General features: G+C 45.2%; 2 protein-coding genes and 1 pseudogene across 2 annotated transcripts; 2 read left to right on the forward strand and 1 right to left on the reverse strand.

Moving 5' to 3' along the window:
• Positions 1–2,126: 2,126 nt before the first annotated feature.
• LOC124648161 lies at positions 2,127–10,493 on the reverse strand (annotated as a pseudogene).
• Positions 10,361–15,130, forward strand: LOC124706962. Its single transcript, XM_047238623.1, has 5 exons — positions 10,361–10,444; positions 10,573–12,600; positions 13,549–13,609; positions 13,688–13,911; positions 14,528–15,130. Exons 2-5 carry the CDS (start codon positions 10,610–10,612, stop codon positions 14,580–14,582), a joined length of 2,331 nt encoding a protein of 776 aa, XP_047094579.1. The 5' UTR covers positions 10,361–10,444; positions 10,573–10,609; the 3' UTR covers positions 14,583–15,130.
• A 3,389-nt stretch (positions 15,131–18,519) lies between these two features.
• On the forward strand, positions 18,520–21,639 carry LOC124648162 (probable GABA transporter 2). Its single transcript, XM_047187963.1, has 5 exons — positions 18,520–18,739; positions 18,824–18,961; positions 19,902–19,999; positions 20,256–20,442; positions 20,621–21,639. Exons 1-5 carry the CDS (start codon positions 18,520–18,522, stop codon positions 21,376–21,378), a joined length of 1,401 nt encoding a protein of 466 aa, XP_047043919.1. The 3' UTR covers positions 21,379–21,639.
• The last annotated feature ends 643 nt before the right edge of the window (positions 21,640–22,282 follow it).

Consider the following 22,282-nt stretch of genomic DNA (forward strand, 5'->3'; position numbering starts at 1 on the left):
TGGCCTGGTATTTAATATTTATGATTATACATAGAGCCATAATAAAATCTTTAGATATCAGTAGTGAATTATATATGTATCTCCCAATTAATATTAGGATATCCTGCTAGTTTTGCATAAGGACCATAGCTTTTATTTTGCAATTAAAATATGTATCTCATCAATATGGTCTGGTGTTCAATTTGGTGATCATACATAGAGCCATAATAAAATCCTTAAATATCTGCACTGCATTTTATACATGTAAATCTCCCAATTAATATGAGAATATCTTGCTACATAAACACCATATACTAGTAGAAAACATGGCTTTCGTCCAAAGCCCCTGGGAGCTTTAGTCCCGCTTTAAAAACGAACCGGGACCAGTCGGGGGGGGGGGGATTCGTCCTGATTCGACCGGCGCGGGGCGACGCTAGCCTCTAGTCCCGGTTCGTTTGGACCTTTAGTCCCGGTTCGTTTGGACCTTTAGTCCCGGTTTGTATTACAAACCGGGACCAAAGGCCCATCTCTTTATATATACCCCTTCCCTGCCCAACTGCCCAAGTGTGAGCCACTCTCACACTTTTCCAGCCCAAGTGTGAGACACTCTCACACTTTTCCACTTCTTAGCACAAGAGGTGTATGTTGCTTTGCTCTCTCTTCTTATGCATAAGAGGTGCTCGATAAAATTCCAAAGAGCTTTTGCCACTTAAGTTCACACAAACAACCCACACTTAAGCTGTCTCCTGTCTTTTTCCTTCTCGATCAAAGTTAACAACTTTATCCTTTCATCCTTCATTGATAAAATGCATGTGTATATATATACATCGCTTCACTAATCATGATGTTCTATAATGGTTTTGATAAGCTTAATTATATTATGAAGATGAATCGACAACAAATGTACATTGACCGACGCCTTCACGATATCTCTTCGGGCCTGAATTTTTTTAATGATGTGGCTGATGAAAGGGTGGTTTTATATATTGTCCATGTGTTAACTGTCAGAATAACATAAATTACTCTTCCTCGAGTACCATTCACACCCACCTGTTGTGGTCCGTTTTCATGCCCTACTTCAATTGTTGGACCAAGCACGGACAAAGAGGGATTATGATGGAAGATAATGAAGAAGAAGAGGATGATAACAACTATCCCATGTTCCCTGAATACGGTGATACTGCAAAGGGGGATTATTTTCCATCGGAAGACAATGAAGACAATGAAGCAGAAGATAAAGATGCATTAGATGAGCCTGCTGATGATCTTGGTCGGGCCATTGCTGATGCAAGGAAAGACTATGAAACTGAAAAGGAAAGGTTGAACTTCGACCAGATGTTAGAGGGTCACAACAAATTGTTGTACCCAACTTGCGAAGATGGACAAAAAAGCTAGGTAGCACACTGAAATTGTTGCAATGGAAGGCAGAGAATGGTGTGACTGACTCAGGGTTTGAAAAGTTGCTGAAAATAATTAAGAAGCAGCTTCCAAGGGGTAACAAATTGCCCACACCAGTATGTACGAAACGAAGAAGGTTGTCTACCCTCTAGGATTAGACGTGCAGAAGATACATGCATGCATTAATTACTACATCCTCTACCGCAGTGAGTTCGAGAATTTAGATGCATGCCCGGTGTGCACTGCATTGCGGTATAAGATCAGACGAGATGACCCGGGTGATGTTGAGGGCGAGCGCCCCAGGAAGAAGGTTCCTGCCAAGGTTATTTGGTATGCTCCTATAATACCATGGCTGAAACGTTTGTTCAGAAATAAAGAGCACGCCAGGTTGTTCGATGGCACAAAGAAGACCGTAAGAAAGACGCAATGTTAAGACACCCTGCTAATGGGTCGAAGTGGAGAAAAATTGATAGAAACTTCTTGTACTTTATAGAGGACTCAAGGAACTTAAGGTTTGGTCTAAGTACAGATGACATGAATCCTTTTGGAGAGCAGAGCTACAGTCATAGCACCTGGTACATGATTTTTTTGAAAATTTTAAACCAAACTAGTAGGGCACCATGAAAACATCATTTTTCATGTGACTGTGCACCCTAGCTTGTGCCAAATTTGTGGTCAGTTGAACAATGCTAGGTAAATTAATGGTCCGCAAGTAGCTAATTGGGGTTGAGGGACATGATCGACTCACATCATTGTACCTCAACTTTGTGAGCTAATTGGTAGAGAATGATTATTTCTTCAAGTTTATTTTTTTCATGGACAGTACTTGGCACACATCGGAGCGACTGTGTGGTGTTGTCCGCCTCAGATAAAGCATCTATATGAAGTGTCTGCATGTTCAATAGAATAATCTTCATCAGTCAGTACTCTGCCGCCTGACTAAAGCAGATAAAGGAAAGGTTGATGAATCAAATGGAACCTGGCCCAGATTGAGTGTTTGGATTTTCAAAAATTCGATCAGGTCATCCTCTGTAGCCTCCTCCACTTCAGTGTTGTAAAGAGGCATAGAAAAGCAAACACCATACATCAATGCAGTCACATAATCATATTATTCTATCTGAAATTTTTAATTTACAACCACCGAAAAGATGTTGCTTTCACTATGGGGGAACAACTGTAACAATGGTTAAGTCACAAAATATTAATGTTTTATCTGCATGTGGAAAATGTTTTAGGTCCTCAAAATTGAAAATGAAGAAATCCGGAACCGCGTTGCCAACCAAGAAGTTGATCTACTTGATTAAAGTACTAGTTCCAAATCCGTAACAATAATATAATGACATAATGGTTGGTGTACAAAAGAAATATGGGATCTTAATATGTAGGCATATACTGACTACAAAAGAAATGTGAAAATAACAGTAAGGTAGATAAAGAACCTACAAGTTTTCGTAATAGTGACTGTTTGCCACGGGTAGATTGTGATAAGTAGGTATTTCAGGACTGCTTCTCCAAACAGTTTCCACGAATAAATAGAGCAACAAATTGTGCTTTATAAACTCGAACAAAAAAGGAGATGTTCAGTACAATGAAGAAGGGTTGGCCATGGAGTAGCAGTCTAGTAGAACCTTAAAATTCCATAATTCCAAGGAATATGAAATTCAATAGTAGAACCTTGAGAAAAATGTGGCATTAGGTTAACGGAGTTCTCACCCTTTAGAAAAACTAAGTACTAGGTAGAGAGAAATACCTATTATATAGTGCCAAAAATGCATCTCCCCATTGTTAATTTTTTTTTGCATACATTGTTTTTATAATAAAACTACACCAATATTGTGCATGTAAAAAATGAAAACAGTTCTATTTCACATATAGATGACATCAAGTAACTGGATCATTGAGGTCTGAGGAGCAAGAAGATACCATAAAATATATTCAACATATTGTTCCGGAGCATGTAGAAAAGATTCTAAAATGAATCTTCCCAGGCCTGATACCTTTTGTCAAGGAACTCTCTTTCTAGATGCCAGAAGGGGAAAAATGTAAAGAGATATATCAAGGATAGTTTATCTTAAAATACATGATAGTTCAGGTGTAGTGATTACCTCCTCGTCCAGTAGATGAGAGCATAACAAATATGGTGGAAGAAGGTAACAGGGATTGTGGATATACCCATGATTTGAGTTCCCTTGAGAACAATTGTTCCTTGTTGCTCTCAAGCCTTGTGCGTCGTTAATTTTGAGACCTACCACGATAACTCTGAGCAATGGTGCCCCTAAATAAACTTTTACTTAAATTGTGACACCTGTTACAAGACATATTTATTATTATACTTAGGGTCTCTAAGGTAGAAAATCTAAAAAAAAGAGAACAAATGCAATAAGATTCAACTTGTAAGTAATTCTGAAGTTCTTTCCCTAGTGACCATATGTTGAAAATGTTGTGCTATATAACATGGCTCTGAGTACTAGCACATACAGACACTAATAGTAAATCAAAATAAGTCGAAATTTTCTTGCAGGTTGCATTAAAAAATCTTAGGAGACTAATAGACACATGACCATTTCCATATCTAATTTTTAGGGCGCCAATTGAGATATGTCACCGGTTTAGCTAAGAGACATGTGGAATTCATTGGGGGAGAGTGCATTTTCTAGACAAAGAAGTTTTGAAGATAAGACAGAAATACAAGAGAAGGTAATGCCCACCCACCACTTCACAGAAGATGAAGAAACAAACCACAGAGTAGTCTTCAAGGTGAGATCCAAAGGAGCTATTTTTCCTGGTACTATGGTCCTAGAAGGGCACGCCTCTAAAGACTTCAAAGGAACATCACCAACTTGCAAATGAGGGGCATTTGGAGCTCCAGAAGCATCACGAGCTCCAAACCCTTTCATCACTTTTTCCTATCACAAGGCACTAGAGAGATTAGTGCATGATGTCATATACATATACTGCAGTGCAATAGGTAGATGCTCCTTACCATGTCAAATTTGTTAGATTCAGCATGCTTCTCATCACCAACGTGAAGCACAGATACATTCCGTAGAGCACTCTCGGTGCATTTCTTAGATTTCATAAAGCCTAGCTTTGCAGCCTCCGCAAGTGATGGAGCAGAAGAGTCAAACTTAGCAGAGTCGCCATGGCTTGCGAAAAAATCCAATAAGAGCATGAACATGATATAAAATATGATACTATGTCTATAGTCAAACAATTACCGTGGGAATATAGATGATACAGATTCAGACCGTGAAGTTGCTCCAGCAACAACAGACTTGAGAGTCTTGTCATTATTAAGTAAAGCATCCTGCATTCAAGATATTACAGTTTTAGCAAAAATATAATACTCGAACACGATATTGTCAAAGACTGTAGAGCAATGAGCACCATTAAGCACAACAAAATGGACATCGTCTCAAATATCCAACCTTGAAATTTTCCTTTCCAACGTTTCTGGATTTCTTAACTTTGGAACACCTCTGTAACACGGGTGTTGATATACTTTGATATTTTTGGTTGTTCGGTGTTCCGAAGCCCATTGTTTGACCTAGACCCACAAGATAGGTATGAAATTCCTAACTAAAGCACAAGAACAACATCGGTATGCGTAATAACAGCAGACACACCTATAAAATGCCGTAGAACTAAATAAGCGATCATTATCAATCTTATCAGATGTGCGTCGCTTCAACTGCTCTCCATGCAGGAAACAATCATTGGAATAAATTCAGTACTCATTTGCAACCCTGCCATATGATGCTTACCGTAGGTTGTGCTTTCTAGCAACCATTTTTTCTGATCAAGCACTGTAGATCTTGTGCTCCACGACATTTTATTAAAACCAAAAAGGAGCTGTACAAATATTTACAAAAATTTCAAAAAATGAACAACAGAAAAGGAGGTTCGGATCAAAGAGTCAATCCATCTTGACAGACTATCTACATGCTTATCCCTTACTATATCCTTATACAAAGAGATATCAAGAATAAAGTGCCTCCTCCACTGATGAAAACAAGGAAGTATGTTTTTCATTTCTTTGCTTCCAAATATGCCCCGTTGCTCGTACGATGCCTGTTGCACCGTCACCTGTTGCCCTTGCCCCTGATGCTACTTAGGCGGATAAGGATGCAGCCAAGAGTGCTGATGACACTGCTCTGGCTGATTATGACCGGAAGGTCCAGGACCACTCTACTGCCGTTGCGACTTACCGGCTGGATCTGACCGAGTACACTCAGTGGATAGATGAGGATGCTCATGCTGCTGCTGTTCTTACCTCCAGTGTTCTGCCTCAGTATGCGGCTGAGTTTATGGGTCTTCCCGCTGCTGCTGCTCAGTGGGCTTTTCTTCGCCAGCGCTACCAGCCATCTGGGGATGCTCTCTACCTATCTGTGGTCCGCCAGGAGCATGCCCTTCAGCAGGGTGATTCTACTATTGATGAGTTCTACACTCAGAGTGGTGCAATTTGGCGTCAGCTTGATTCTCTCCGTACAGCTGTGTGTGCCACCTGTCCCCGTCGTTCGACTGTGCGCGCGGATCTGGAGTTTCAGCGCGTTTTTGAGTTCTTGTCATGGCTCCATAAGGAGTTTGAGCCGCGCCGGGCCCAGCTGCTTGCCCGTGGTCGTGTTCCGCTCTCTGAGGTCCTTGCTGAGCTTCGTGCTGAGGAGACTCGTCTTCGTGGTGCTAGCCTTCTTGAGGTTCCCTCTGTTCTTGCTGCTCGTGGCCCTCCTGTGCCGTCTGCTCGTGGACCTCCTATGCCGCCGGCTTCGTTGCGGCCTCCGGCACAGCCGATACTTCCTACTCCTCCATTCCAGGGTCAGCGTCAGCCCCAGTAGCCTCGTGGTTCGACATCACCTCCTTGCACCTACTGTGGCAGGACTGGCCACACTATCTCTACTTGCTGGTAGAGGGATCCCAACTTACGCCCGCCGCAGCATACTCGTCGTCAGGCTGGTTCTTCAGGATCTTCTGCTGTTGCGCTATCTGATCAGGACATTATCCGTGGTCTTCGTGGTCTGCTCGCTGGTACAGGCTCTTCCTCGACGGGTACTGCTGATCTGTGCCTGGCTCTTCTGGCACCGCGCGACCACCACCTTCCATACAGTCAGGTACGTCATCCCCGTGGTATCTAGATTCTGGAGCTTCTTTTCATATGACCTCTGCGTCTTCTATTATTTCTGCTCTTCGCTCTCTTGTTTCTCCTGTTCGTGTTATCACGGTGGCTGATGGTACCTCTCTCTCTGTTTTTAACTGGGAGGTTGCAGCAACCAGTACGAGCAGTTGTTCTCCGGTGAGTATTTTGGTCACACGATCATGCCCCGTGTTAGCTGTTTCTATTCAGTGTCAAGACCAGACATTCGGTCCCAAATCTCTCACCATGCACGGCAGTGCCAGCTACTCCCATCGCAAAAATTCGGCACACATCGATCGGGCGGTGTTGACTGGAGCATCAATGTGAGATCTGCAGCGTTTGGTGTGCAATATCCATTGGGAAAGCAAAGCTAAAGTTCGACTTTGGGGTTGGACGTGACACGCCTACCGGGCCAAGAGAATCTCATGTGGCAATTGGCATCTCTGGTACGTCCTGTCTGTTGTTGGACCATGGTTAGGTGGTAACAGTGCAGCACTGCCACTTAGATTATCTCATCTCTTGATTAATCGGCTCACCAGGTTCCGATCGATTTGTTTGTAAGAGTTAGGCGCTCCATGCATGCTTGCTTCGCTGGGTTCAGACACAGGTGTTCAGTCCATTTCATAATTCAGTTACTTCATATTTTTCTTCATATATATTCTCTCCGTCCATAAAATGATGTCGGAGATTTGTCTAGATTCAGACGTATCTATACGCTCAAAATGATCTAGATACATCGAAATTTTAATAAATTTATGACATCTTTTCATAAATAGAGATAGTATTTTTCATTACCTATATCGGTATTTGTGATACAACTAGTATTGTTTATGCACGCGCTTCACATTTTTTGGGTTGTTGTCCGATATCGATGAACACTAGAACGTCCTGTAGCGAACATCCCTGTGACTAGTTTAGTCTGTTCCATGCAGAGACATCGATCGAATACAGGTAGGATTAGCCTGACAAGGCGTATTAGATTAAGGCAAAGCAGAGACGGACCACATGCGCGTTTAGGTCGCATATATTCGTCTGCTTTCTTTTGTCGTTGACAAACATGATTGCTTACATTACACGACTACTTTTCTGCCGCGAAACCATCAGTGTCTGCGTATAATACTCACGCACAACTGATTGCTTCGTAGTGGTAGCTAGTAGTATCATTGAAGCTAGCTAGAGCTAACTAATACACGTCCACAACAATAGCAATCAAAATGAGGTTAGCTCAAACATAACTAAACATAAAAAAACAATTTTGAGATTTCCTTTTTGCAAAGAGATCTAAGCACATTGTTCTTACCAAACACGACGAACACAACAATGTTTTGGGTCGTGATCGGACCATCACATTTCGCTTTTGAGCTCTTTTCTTATGGTCCGATTGAAAGGTGCGTGGGATTTTTCAGGTCATATATATTGTGAGGGTAGATTAACTCACATAGGATTTACAGAAAGCTGCTCCAAGACAAGGACCATGTTTTTGCTCGAAAGGCATGTGAATATGAAGAAAACATGGCTGCATAATTAGCCTGCTTTATTCAGTCGTTGACAAAAATCATTGCTTCCATTATACTGCTACTGCTGCTTTAGGAAAAAGCATTATACTCATACTACTAGTCACTCAACTGATTGGTACTTAGTGGTAGCTAGTAGGAGTATCGTCGAATCTAGAGCTAACATTAATATGCCACTAACAATTGCAACAACACAAAAAAAGTGGTTAGCTAGCTTACATTGGTTTATTGCAAAACATTGCGACGATTTCATGTCATGATCACACCATAACTAATATGTTGCTTTTCTAGCTTCTTTGCATGGTCCGGCTGGAACGTGTGATATTTTGTCACATTGTATTAACAAATTTAAACAGAAGGCCAAAGGTCCGACTTTATATACAAAGCCATGGCACCAACAAGGTTTAACTTATAACACCACGGGTCCTAGACCCACCAAACGAATAAAGATTCCACAGATAACGCCAACATAGGCTAAGGGCAGTACAGGTTTCAAAACATTACACATGAAGAAGAAACAAAAGGATTCTGTCTAGAGATCACATGTGTAGTCTTCACCCGTCATTCCTCATCCGCGCTTGGAGCCTCCGAGTCTCGTCCAACGCCGCGTCAAGCAGCTCTCTGTCCGTCGGTCTGACCAGAACCCTCCATCTCTGCATATACATCGACATTTGGAACAACGCGTCAGCCGGAGAGTTGATCATCTTTCCCTCAATAGCGAGTTTATTTCTAATATTTCAAAGGGTCCAACAGTGGGCTGCAAAGGTAAACCACGCTATCCTACGAAGCGGGTCCGACAAGCCTTGGCCGATAGCCAGGAACTGCCCAGCCCCTGCTGGATTCCACTCACAGTCAAGGAGTTCCCGCACTCCTACCCACATTGTATGAATTCACATAGATTTGTATCAGAACTAAAAGAATCCAGGTGAGGATACCGCTTTTACCTCAAAAGACACAAAAATGCATAACTATGTTCAATGTCAAGCTCAAAATCATGAAATAATTAATAATCAGATAGCATTGTGCTTTTGATTTCCTTGTGCCCAACTACTACCATGTTACTCTCAGCAGTCCGGTCATTGGAGGGACTGCACGAACCGTTTTTCCTCTCCGCTCGTGAGGGGCGGCGGCGGAGCGAGATCCAATCTTCCCAATCTCCGGCCAGGGCGCTGGGCCTGGTTTCCTCTCCCTCCGCTTGCCGCTTTGGCGGCGGCATGAGGGAGGGGGAACCTCGTTTCCTCCGTTCTGGCCTAGTAGTTAGGGTTAGTTTTTGTCTTCTATGGTGCGTCGTTGGGGTGGTGGGAGCGGCGCCTGGGCAAATAAATCTGCCACAACTTCACTCCCACACCGGCGGCGACCTTCACGGCGGCGTCTCGGAGTTGTTGGCAACGTGTGCTTGTCGATCTTTCAGGTCGGCGGCTTGGTCTTCTCGCCGTTCTTCGCATCCGGCGAGATCTGTTTCTCGACGTGTCACCGGCGTTTGTCGTTGTCCACGACGGCGGCGGGGACCGGGCGAGGTGGTTCTTCCGGAGCGAAGATGATGGTCCGGAGGTGGTGGTTATGTCGTTCTTCTCCGACTTCGTCGATGGGAGGCGGCGTACCTTGGTCCAAGACGACACGGGGACGTCCCCGGTCGACGTGCCACGGCGACATGTGCCTCGCCGCTGCAGCGAGGCTCGTTCATCGACTCACAAAGCCTCGTTGGCGATGGTGCTTTTTGGATCTTGCAATGGTGGAGGTTCGGCGTCTCTTCTAGCGTTCGTCTTGGCGGCGTTGGAATTGGACGGCGGTCGCCGGCAACGGTGGTTGCAGTGAAATCCTAGAGATCGTTTTGTATTTCTCGATCTTTTAGGTTTTTATCTGCAAATTCAGGATAATCATTTTATCCCGGTTTGTCTTTTAGTTTCCACATGTGTTGCTTCATGTAACTTGGTGTTCGATTAATGAAATATATGTGGTTGCTCTCAAAAAAAAAAAACTACTACCATGTTACTGTTTTGACAAGAACCTGCTCCTAAACATGCAATGCGCGTAGCATTAGTCAAGCAGTCCAGTTCATCCCAGCTGGACGCACGGCCGTACACGTGGGTCCACCGCGTCAGTGGCTCAGCCCAACCGAATCCCGCGGTTCCGCCGAACTTTGCCGGATTATCACGCGCAAGCCCCTACAGAATTGAAGGTATCACAAGATAGTCCCTGTAAAGTGATACAGAGTGTACTACATAGCCAACTCTTCCACTTGACCCCCTTCTCGTCTTCCTCGCCGCTCCGCCCGCCACCACCACACTGCCACGCCGCTCTCGCCAATGGCGGACCGCACCAGCCGCCACTAAACCGGTGGCGCCGCCGCAGAGCTCTGACGGAGAACCGGAGGCGCCGACGCTATCCCCGCCGTAGCTTCTGTCCGCCGCCGAGCGCCGCCGCGGGCTCTCGGCGTCAAGGTAACCGCCGCCTCCTCCTCCGCTCCCTGGCATCGGGAAGCATCACCGCTAATCCTAAACCCTTAGCATACTTTGATCCAGCCCGCGAATTCACGCATTGATTTACACCTGTTACAGTCCACCAAGAAGGGGGCGGAGAATCCGGCGCCATGGGGAGCGAGGCGAAGGAGATGAAGTACAGGCGTAGGGCCAGGGCACAGGAGCCGGTGGACTACGGGCAATGCGGCGGCGACCGGGGCGGCGGCGCGGTGGACTGGGCCGCGCTGAAGCGGCAGGACCCGGCGGAGCTGCTCCGGCAGCTCGACGAGATACGGGCCCAGATCACCCGGTCCTGCGAGATCGCGGGGCCGCCGCCGCCGCCCCCGCACCGCGTGGCCCGGCGCGCGGTCTCCATGCGCCCTTCGCACGCGGACCCTGCCCCGCCGCCGCCGCCGCTGCCGGAGTACCACCGCTCACGCCACGCCGGCCGGTACGGGCACGGCCTGCCGCCGAGCTCTTATGACCAGCGCTCCGTGTGCGACGAGAGGTACGGGAGGCAGCCCAGCGGGAGGTTCCGGCAGCCTCAGCCGCAGCCGCGCCCGGAGGGGCAGTGGGAGGGTCATGGGTACGGTGGTCAGGGCCACCAGAGCTCGTGTCAGTGCGCGCAGTGCGTCCACGGCCAGCGTGCCGTGCCGGCGCAGGAGGAGAACATCCCGATGGCGAGGTTCTTGGCAGGGCAGCAGAGGCCGTCCTACCTGTTCGACAGGTCCTCGTCGATATCGTCGGAGTATGACCGGAGGTCCGCGGCGTCGTCGCTGTACTCGCACCTCTCGATGTCGAAGAGAAGGGTGGAGTATTTCAGGAAGAAGGCCGAAAATTTCTGCCGGCCAGTGAAGGGCGGCGCGCCTTTCGTCGTGTGCAGCTCTTGTAACCAGCTCCTGCAGCTGCCTCCTGGGAAATGCACAGCAAGGAGGCAAAATCAGGTTCAGTGTGGTTCATGCTCAGAGGTTGTTAGGTTCAAGCTTAAAGGAGTGAAAGTTCACCCTCTGGTTCCACCATCTTCTTTCGCTGTACCGAAAAGCGTAAGGAGTTCAGACCGCCGGAATCGCCAGAGTTCTGGGTGGTATCCAGAGCAGGATGATGACAGTTCTAGTTTCGGTAGCCACCGGCAGAAACGGGATTTTTCGGACAATTTATCGCAGTCTTCTACTGGGAGTTGTGGTAGCATCGACAAAGAGCGTGTGGCGAACAAGGGCAGTCAGTTGAAACCAGTGTCTACCCGCAGATCTAGATTTGCGGATAGCCCGAAAGATATATTATGTCAAGGAGATGCAGAGAGTCAAGCGGAAGCTCCAGCTGTTCGTACAATCAGTCCACAGGCCTTGATTATAGAGGACAAACTTGTTGATCCGTTTTCCAGTCAACTAAAAGTTTGCAGCGGCTGGGATCAAATCAAGAGCAAGAGATATGGCTTAAATTGCAAAGGGGACTATGATGTTAGAGGTGAGAGCAAATCTGAACAAAAGAGCAAAGAAAGTCAGCAGGATGGATTTGGTGAAGAAACTATTAACAGGGCATATGGACAGAAATTTAAGCAAAGTAATGCAGACTGGCATGACGGTCATGTGGGTAACAAAAACATGAAGAAGGCCAATAGTGATGACAGTAGCAGCCTCGAAGATGAAGCTATGAGCAAAAAATATGAAGAAAAGAGCAAACAAGATGACACCTTTGAAGTTCAAGGTGTCAGTAAGAGATATGGCAACTGCAACAAAAATGGTTATAACGATGTCCTTGAAGTTGACAGCATAACTAAGAAAAGTGAAGAAGAGAAAGGAAAAGATGATTGTGCTAAATCACTGTCCTCAAATTGTGAAAATACCAAGATTGTAGCCAAAAATGAGTTATCAGTTAATGAGCAAAGGGATACTAGCTCTCGTTTTTCTTCTGAAGCTGGTCTAGATGAATTTCATTCTCCAGCTGGTAAGAGTGGGGATTCATCATTTTTTGGTGGTTTATTGAAGAAAGGTTTCAAGGATCTTTCTTTGTTCAACCAGTCTATGGACAATGTCAAGGTTTCGATCAATGGTCATTCAATCTCTGAACGTGCTCTTCGGAGGGCAGAGAAAAAAGCTGGTCCTGTTGGCCCTGGTTCATATTGGTAAGTCAATTTTTCCCATTGCAGTTCTCAATTTTTGTTGTATTTTCAGCAGGTGCTGTATATGATGTTGGCCGTGATCATTGTTTACTTTAGAACCGTTTGCCCAGAGAAATACACCTTTCTTATCTAATAGATGCCTGCTACAATCAGGTGTCCCCAAAATTGATTTGTTTTATCCTTCAGAAGAAATCTGGTTTAACAGTGGAAATCATGATGAAGTGTTTGCTGCCCCACGGTGATAAAATGGTCATGCCTGGTTTCATTGCATAACTAACTATGAACATGATGTTAATCTTGCCTTTCATTAATCTACTAAATAAATAAGGATGAGATTGCTTTTGTTAGTCAAATGGGCCACTTCAGGTTGAGATGATCCCGTGAATAGTTTGTACATTCTATGATAGACATTGAAGATTCTTGTTCACCAACATTTTTTCTTGCTCCACTAAAATGCTATTAACTCAAAATTGCAGACCATACAACTTCTATGCCTATCCGAACTTTTAAATTAGCAATCATTACATGTATACATTATTATTTTTCTTGGCACCTCCGTAATCATTACATGTATACATTATTTGTACTAGTTTTCTATTATGAAATTATTAGATTTTTTACACACTCGCAAGCTATTGTTTTATATGCAAAGAGGCAACATGCCATTTAATTTGTTCTCAGATCCCCACACTTGGGGCAATCCAAATTACTTAACATGCTTAGATGGCATGCTCCACAAACTAGCTGCCAGCAGTCTGATGTGTATACTTAAAGGTAGCATCATTGGGAAAATAGTATGTGCAATATTACCATGTCGCTACTTTATATCTTCTAGCAATTCCGTTAGGTCTTCAGCATGGAGATAGTGGTTTACAGTAACATTTAATTCACATGCACAGGAAGTTTCTTTAAAGCAAGGTAACATAGTTTTTTCTGTATTTGGCAATTCAGGTATGATCAACGTGCTGGATTTTGGGGTGTCATGGGGCATGAGTGCAGCGGCATTATCCCTGTAAGATGAGTCTATTTCATGGGATGCGTTCCTTTGATCTTTATGTCTGCATGTCATGAACGGTCTTTCATTTTGCAGCCATTAATAAGAGAATTCAGTTACTCGATGCCCAAGGATTGTGCCGGTGGGAATACTGGAGTTCTTGTGAACGGCAGAGAACTTCATCAGAAAGATTTTGATTTGCTTGTAAAGAGAGGCCTTCAACGATTCACTGGAAAGTCATATACCGTGGATATCTCAGGAAATGTGATCGATGATACAACTAACCAGAAATTACGCAACCTTGGAAAGCTTGCTCCTACGTGAGTTCCTTTACATACTGCATCACCTCTGGAAAGTGTGGTTTATATCTATACATAGTATTTTTTATTTCATCATATAAAAATGATTCTTCTTCAACTCTTTTTGAATTAAGACTTGTGATGCATTGTGCCCAAGTAGTTTTCGGTTCCTAAATGCCAGTCTTAGGTTATATTTCCCTGACATTAGTCATTTGTATTTGACAGAACATCTAATGGTATAATTAGTTAATTACCACCTGGGATCCATTATTTTGGATGCATTATACCTTATAGGCCAAAATCATTGTGGTTATGGCCTTTATCCTATGCAGTAGGCCAGCATCACTTTCTCCTTTGACCATTTTGATCTTGCCGTGTTTATTTTAAACATATTTTTGTTCATTTGTTCTTTATTTTATACATGGAAGGAAATTACTTCTATGCAAGTTCACCAGTTTGGTCATATGGAACATGCAAGCTCTCTGTTAGAACTTTTTTATTGCTTTTAGCTGCACCTGTCTCAACTCGGAGTATCATGTATTTAAGCTCTTAAAATTATTGAGCAGTGACTGTCTGTATCAATTTCCTCTCCATGCGTGCTTTTCAAATACTAACCATTTCGATTTTCAAATATCAGAATCGAGAAGATGAAACGTGGCTTTGGCATGCACACCCCTGAAGAGACAAGTTAGCACTTTGTGGTGCTTTGGCATGCACATTCCTGAAGAGATAAGTTAGCTTTTTATCTATGGTGTTGTTTCCTTGTTTGATACGGGGTATCCTCCATCTTACTACACCCATAAGCTGCCTATGGGGGTAAACTCGTTGGACCCTGCCACCCTGGTATGAAGTAGCTTTTTAAATCATGCCCCGACTACAATCTGTGTGAGTGTGCAGCAGCCGCAATACTCCAGAAACTGAGGCCACTACATGCTACCACTATTACTCGTCAAACCTATTTCCACAAATTTCAGTCCTGTTACTTGCAATGTTCGTTGGATATATCTGCTAATCATCTGGGCAGCTTCAAGTGTCTCCTGTTATGATGTTTTTCTCATCTACCGCATATGCTCTCGATACAGTTTTCCTCAGCATAGGTAGCACTGGAATGTTTGTCTGTATGGGCTTCTAATGTACTGGTAGAATCTTTCTACCTGCTAGAACTGTAAATATCATCTCCTAAGTCCTAAACCACCTCCTGCTTGGTGGCTGATGTGTGTGTCCACTTTGCTATCTGAAATGCAACCCTGGTTTTCTTTGTATGATAGGCCTGTACCTGGTTCTCAAGAATCAGAAGTGTTTATCTGTTTGGAACACGGCTGTTTGAGATGTTTTAGTGTTGTATATACTGCTGAATCAAAAGTATTATTTTTCCTGCCTGAAGACCAACACTAGTGTTTTTCCTAGTCAATGTTTTTGGCACATGGGCAAGGTGGAAGCTGAAACAATTGAATCGACCAAGCCACTATTTTTTTTATATGATGATGAAATGGTTGAAGCTGAAGACCAATCCTTGTATTCGAGTCGAGCTGACACGTCATACATATATTAATAACTACTGGGTGAAAGGAATTTATCTACGGTTTAGTAATTTATAACAAGTTTGCAGTACAAGCACGTTGCCACACTCCACAGACTTTTGTTTCAGCCGTTAGGGATTCAGTCTCTGAAGTGGGCAGTGTTGTGCTGACACTCCACACATTTTTATTTTGTTTCAGTTATCAGGACTCGGTCTCTGAAATGCCGGCCTATGATCTGTAGTTGGACCCTTGTACTTTGAATGTTTCTCCAGGTTGCTTGTTCTCCCTAAGGCAGTGCTCAGACCAATTGAAACTGGTTGCTGGAGCACGATTCATTTTGGAAATATATTTATAGTACTCCATCGAGAGAGTCATGATGCCGTTGGTGTTAGGATTCAGTATGGGAAGTGCCTTATGATGATACATACTAGCGTTAACAGCCTAGAATATCAATCCAAAAAAACAAAACTTGTTGTCTGTTTCTTTGTGAGATCATTCAGAAAGAAATATGATGATACGTTCAGCCTGTCTCTCTACCCCGTTCGATCGGCAATTCGTCCGTACTAGGCTGACTACGGTGATCAGTTTTGTGTGGCACGCAGTAGTCATCAGTGTATATCTACTTGAGTTTTTTTTTAACATGACACATACCCTTTGATTGCACTTTGACGCAGCCGTGCAATTTTTTAATAGAAAATTGACATATGCCCTTTGATTTTGACACAACAGTATGTCATTTTGTCAAAAAAGTTTATATATATTTGGGGGTGTAGAACAGAACAGGTCAGCTTTGACTTCTTTCTCACTGCTGCATCTGCATGCAATTCAAACAAGAAGCTGCTTTTTTCGGGTCAGGAGAAACAAGCCTTACACCATCTGCATACTTAGGATGCATACAAGCGTAAAAATCCAGTTATTGCAAACTAAATAAAGATGATACTTTTAGGAAAGTGTTCAACAAATGAAATAAAATGCTGCTATGGCAAAAGAGGGCCAATCGACCACGCTGTTATCCATGTTGGAAAAATATCTCTTTTCGTATCATCTAACTATGTAGACACCGTAAGATATCTCGATGATCCGCACGCTGTAGAGGCAACTAGTGACCCTGCCGACGTGGTGATGCGCTGACATCTCCAAGCTTGCTTTGGGTTGCTTCTTTGTGCTCAGACGATGACGACGACGATGATAAAGAGTCCAAGCTTGCTTTGGGTTGCTTCTTTGTGCTCAGACGATGACGACGACGATGATAAAGAGTTGGCTCCGCGGTCGCCGATGGCGTCCACCAAAGGCGTTGTTTCTGGCTCGGTTCACGGCACCACCGATGTACGCCATGTTGCGGATGCACCAACGGAGTCGTTCGGAGACCTCGCTCCTGCCGCTAACGCTCGTGGAGATGAGGAAGACTTGGTACAGGCGGGCCGTGGCTGCAGCTCCAGCTGTGAGCCATCGTCTTTGCTTCGAAAGGAGGGCCTCGAGCGTAGCCTCGCCTTCAATCGTTGGGCTCGTGGGAGATGCTTTCGGTGCCTCGAGCGTGACCACCAGGTCAGCTCATGTTGTGCGCCCTTCAGATGCATCCGTTGTCGCCGTCCTGGTGATCGTGAGCGTTTCTGCCGTGCGCGGTTTCCCGCCGCTCGTTCTTGTTCTTGCTCTCCGAACGGTCGTGCTCGTTCTCCGGACGCACTTGCTCCTTGTTCGCGGCGCCGCTCTCCGCCCGCACAGCCATGTCGTTCATCGGCGTCCCGGAGTTGGGTCGAGGTCGTGTGCCACTCGTCGTCTCCTGCAACATCGCCGCCAGGGCCCTCCAAGGTATTGTGAGGAGTTCAATGTCAACGCCAGTTTGGACTCCCGCTTTCAGTGCCAACTTTCCTTGCTACACATGGAGCTCACCCAGTTGGTTGCTATGCGTGTCGAGGAGGCGACTCGCCCCCTCTGTGAGGAGGTGGCAAGCCTCAAGTTGTTGTTGGCACATGTTGGTGATGCTTTGGAGCCGACGGAGGCATGTTCTTCAGGTGGACATGAGCTCGCCACCGTGCAGGTTTCACTTGCAGTTGGCTCCATTGAGGAGAAGTCATCTGTGGTCGAGGAAGAATATTTCTACAGCTGTTTCTCTCCTCGTGGCAGCCCCGGCCAGTCGCTGCAACCTGTTGTGTTGGCTGCCTCGGAGAGCGAGGGCATAGACAAGACCTTGGCTCCGGTGTTGCAGATCACGCCAGAGCGACATGAGTTGCGTGGTGATTCTCCTGCGGTGCTTCCACTGGCGTTATGCTCTTTTGAGACCTTGGAGGTGGCCATGACACCCCCGCCACCACAGTTGGAGCCTTGCCAGTCCCTCGCCTCTTTGGACTGTGGAGCAGTGTTGGCGCCTAGTTCTGAAGCTCTTTTTGCAAAAGAGCTTTGCGGCTTGCTCGCTAGTTTGGAGGCGGCTAGCCCTGGATATGGCAAGGACATTGACTGCATCTTGGCGGGAAAGGCCTTAGTGGATATGATTAGGAGGGTGGAGAAGTCTCTCAGGAAAGTATCTATCGGGAGCATAAGAAGGAAGAGGGCCGGTTGACTTGATTAGTTGTTGGACTCTTTTTGGTTGTCATGTTCTTTTAGTGGGACGTTGTGCTTTTGGGTGTCGGTTCTAGTTGGTTTACAGGTTGCATTCTTTCGATGTTTTCTCTCTTGTGGGTGTGCTGTTGATATGGGCTTAGCCCTGTCGTTGTAGGTTTTCGCTCGGTTTTCTCATAAAAAATGAGCAACTTCTTCTTAATTAATGGAGGCAAAGCTTTTGCCTCCGTTTAAAAAAAAAACTACAAAGGAAGCTTAGCTATGCAAACAAGAAGCTGCTGCAAGCCGTCATCTCTATGGTGTTTGACTTCCAGTAAATCTGTTGTTGTTAGCCGCCTGAAGCTGTCTCTCCATGTGGTGTGATCTAGTCTGGCCTCGATCCATGTGACACGTAGGAGAGCAAGCTTTAAGTAGTAGCAGCGACCAGTGAGCAAACCATCCAGCGTCTCGCGGCATGCGCATGGTGGCGCGGCCGTGACGGACAAACATCAACCGGCAACGTCGAGCCGGCGCGCGTGGTTGCACAAGCAGCTAAGGAAGGAAGGGAGGATCCATGGCTGACAACAGCGGAGGCAACCCATTCCTTGTCTCGCCGTCAACGGGCCACCGCGCCACGCGGTCCTCCTCCTTCTCCTTTTCATCCTCGGCCTCCGGCGCCGTCGCCGATGAAGCCGGGACTCACCACCGCGCGTCCGGCGCCGGCGACGGCAAGGCGGCGGGAGCGGAGGCGGACGCGGGGGCAGCGTTCGTGCTGGAGTCGAAGGGGACGTGGTGGCACGCGGGCTTCCACCTGACGACGGCCATGGTTGGGCCGGCGGTGCTGTCGCTGCCGTACGCGTTCCGGGGCATCGGCTGGGGGCTGGGGCTCGGGGTGCTCACCGCCCTCGGAGCCATCTCCTTCTACACCTACTACATCATGTCCAGGGTGCTCGACCACTGCGAGGCCGCCGGCCGTCGCCACATCCGATTCCGAGACCTCGCCGCCGACATCTTTGGTAAGACAACACATGCTACATAGTTGCTTCATCGCCATACTTGTGTGATTTCTGAGCATGCACTCGCCTACACGCATGGCTTCAAATTTCAGTTTCGGAAAAAATTTCAACCCTACTGAAATCACTGAAAAATTTCAGTGAATTTCACTGATTTCGGTTTTCATTTCGGCCAAAAGAGTAAAATTTTCTATCAAAATTAATTAAAATATTCAGAAATTTCAAAATATTTTGAATATTTTTTAGATCCATGTGTATTACTGAAATGACTGAAATATTTTGGCCGAAAGGTAATTATTTCGGTGTCCACCGAAATTACTGGAATTCAGTGCATTACGAGTTGAAATCTCAGCGAAAATGAAACCCATGCCTACACGTACACCCTTATCTATTGTAGCAACTTCTCGTAAATAGAAAATATATAAGAACTTGAAGCTTTGCAGATCACCAAAACATTTAAACTGAAATGTGCAGAAATAGTTCGGATTTTTTATTACCATATAAATATATTAAATTATTTTTTATGTAAAATATTCTTATTACATACTGTAACTGTATACTTTATAGTTTGAGAGAAACAAAAAAAGTGAAGCTCCAAATAGTGTGGAGATGTAGGTGAGTCCCAGCTTAGACACAACTTTTCCTATTTTGGACTGTGCGGACAATTTTCTCTTATGAACATTTTTTTCAATCTTATTAACAATTATTTTCTACTATATGAATGATTATTTTATACTGCATGAACATCAGTGATATGCCAATCTCCTGCGATTGGATTTGACAGACGAAAATATAGCGTTCGGAATTTCTTTCAATAGTTCACAGTACACATTTTGCAGTCAAATTGATGATCGAAGTCAAGTTTAAAAAATAAGGAGAGTTTGTGTACCCAAATGGTAAGTGCATGAACTAACTAACAGATGAGCGGCATGTTTTTCTGCAGGATCTGGATGGGCGTTCTACCTGGTGGTGGCCGTGCAGACTGCAATCAACACCGGAACAACCATTGGCAGCATCTTGCTCGCCGCCAACTGTGTAGAGGTGATTGAGTAGTTTTTTCTAGGAAAGTTGATTAAGTAGATAGTATAGTATTATTCGTGCACATAAATCTGCATTGGATAATATAGTATTATGTTTTCTTACTGCAAAATTGTGCTCCCACTGGTATTTTTTTCATGGTCTGAAATTTGGTGTTTATTGCATTGGTTACAATTTTTACATGGTTATTTACCTGCTTAAAGGCTATTTTTCCTAATTTTGTCAAAATATTTGTCTGACATATGAATAATGCGTGCAGATTCTGTATTCGAGCTTGAGAACTGATGGCCCTTTGAAACTGTACCATTTCATCCTTCTTATCGCCGTCGTGTTGGCTTTACTATCCCAAATGCCGTCATTTCACTCTCTCCGCTACATCAACCTCGGCTCGCTGCTCCTTAGCTTGGGCTACACCATCCTCCTTTCCGCCGCCTGCATTCGGGCAGGTAATGCACTCACACAAATCATGAATTCATGTCTATGTTTCACTACATCCATTCCCAAATGCAAACCTTTAAAAAATCTAATTTAGCTTTCTGAACATACATTTTAGAACTGAGGTTGTATTTGGTGTTTCTGAACATAATCTGATATGAAAAGTGCGTGTCAATCTCTACATGATAGGTCTCTCGAGCAATGCTCCGACGAAGGATTACTCGCTGAGCACTTCCAAGTCGGAGAAAACATTTGACGCCTTCCTCTCCGTCGCCATCCTAGCTGCCGCGTATGGCAACGGCATCCTGCCGGAGATCCAAGCCACGCTAGCGCCACCGGCCGCTGGGAAGATGGCGAAGGCGCTTGTGATCTGCTACTCGGTAGCGTCCTTCACCTTCTACCTACCGGCCATCACCGGCTACTGGGCCTTTGGCAAGACGGTGCGGTCCAACGCCATGCAGAGCTTGATGCCCGAGACGGGGCCCTCGCTAGCACCGACATGGCTTCTCGGCCTTGCCGTTGTGCTCGTCCTCCTCCAGCTCCTCGCCATCGCGTTGTTGTACGCGCAAGTGGCGTACGAGGTGATGGAGAAGATGCTGGCAGACCCGACGCAAGGGAGGTTCTCACAGCGGAACCTCATGCCAAGGTTGGCACTGAGGACCATCTATGTGGCGTTCTGCGCGTTTGTGGCGGCGGCGCTGCCGTTCTTCGGTGCCATTGTGGGCGTGATTGGGTCCGTGGGGTTCATCCCGCTCGACTTCGTGATTCCCGTCGTCATGTACAACATGGCCGTGTCTCCACCTAGGAGGTCGCTGGTGTACATAACCAATTTTGTGATCATGGTTGTGTTCACCGGCGTCGGGGTCATTGGCGCCATCGCCTCCGTTCGGAAACTTGTGCTCAACGCCGGGCGGTTCAAGCTCTTCAGCGACCATGCCTTCAACTGAATCCATTTCTTGCTTCTACCACACCGGCCCATATATTACATCTTTTTTTTGTTAGAAATATTCATCCAATATTTCTTCTAGTAGTCAGCTCCAAGTTATGCAATTCGTGGTTAGATTGTCAACATCACAGATCAAATCCTAGCTTTAGCGCTTTAATGTCTCATAAAAGCGAATATTTTTTCATTGGGGGGCGACATTAGAGAGGCGATTGTTTTGATTTCGCCAATCTCAAGACCCGTTGGATCCTTCTTTCAGTCCCAATCTCTTGGAGAGATTCATAGGGATATGGTGTCCCTTCATATGGTTGAGTGTACGCACGTATTTGTGAGCGCCCGCGTAAGTACCATGTTTCACAAAATATAGATTTTACTCAACATAGGTGGTATTTGAAATATACTCCATGTTGGCAGAATTCTTCAACCTTGTAGAAGGATGAAAATGCGCCCTTGACAACAACTATTACCATTACAATCAAGTTATTTCTACATAATCATAGCGGCCATATCACGGTGGTTGCTCTCACCCAAATAAGAGTTATATATAATTGTGATCAATTTCACATAACTAGTTGTCATGCTCGGCCTGATTTCGATATTGTCCAGAGTACCCGAATTCTATCTCGACCTTCCTATTCTGAACATAGAAATGGAAAAATAGGAGAAAAAATAAAAGTGACAGAAAAATAGGTATTTGCAACACATGTACGCTACTTGGCGGTACACAAGTTACAAGTCACTTGGATAACTGACTATATAAAACACTCAAACTTGTATTGGAAGAATAAATGGTTGTTGATCTCGTCATGATGAAAAAATACAATGGCATTACCAAGAAGGGGCTGTGTTTTTTACTTAAAGCTCGTGGATACCAAGAGCATCTGATCTTTCCGACGGGAACCACATTC

This window comes from Lolium rigidum, chromosome 4, assembly GCF_022539505.1.
Source record: "Lolium rigidum isolate FL_2022 chromosome 4, APGP_CSIRO_Lrig_0.1, whole genome shotgun sequence".
NCBI classification, from domain to species: domain Eukaryota; kingdom Viridiplantae; phylum Streptophyta; class Magnoliopsida; order Poales; family Poaceae; genus Lolium; species Lolium rigidum.

Bases quoted from the DNA above. Each gene is read 5' to 3' on its own strand.
- LOC124648162 (XM_047187963.1), top strand. From the start codon at position 18,520: ATGGCTGACAACAGCGGAGGCAACCCATTCCTTGTCTCGCCGTCAACG. The intron at 18,740-18,823 runs GGCACGCGGGCT...GCATCGGCTGGG, and splicing joins GGAGTCGAAGGGGACGTGGT to GGCTGGGGCTCGGGGTGCTC. The intron at 20,000-20,255 runs GTGATTGAGTAG...TAATGCGTGCAG, and splicing joins TCGCCGCCAACTGTGTAGAG to ATTCTGTATTCGAGCTTGAG.
- LOC124706962 (XM_047238623.1), top strand. From the start codon at position 10,610: ATGGGGAGCGAGGCGAAGGAGATGAAGTACAGGCGTAGGGCCAGGGCA. The intron at 12,601-13,548 runs GTAAGTCAATTT...TTGGCAATTCAG, and splicing joins GTTGGCCCTGGTTCATATTG to GTATGATCAACGTGCTGGAT. The intron at 13,912-14,527 runs GTGAGTTCCTTT...TTCAAATATCAG, and splicing joins CTTGGAAAGCTTGCTCCTAC to AATCGAGAAGATGAAACGTG.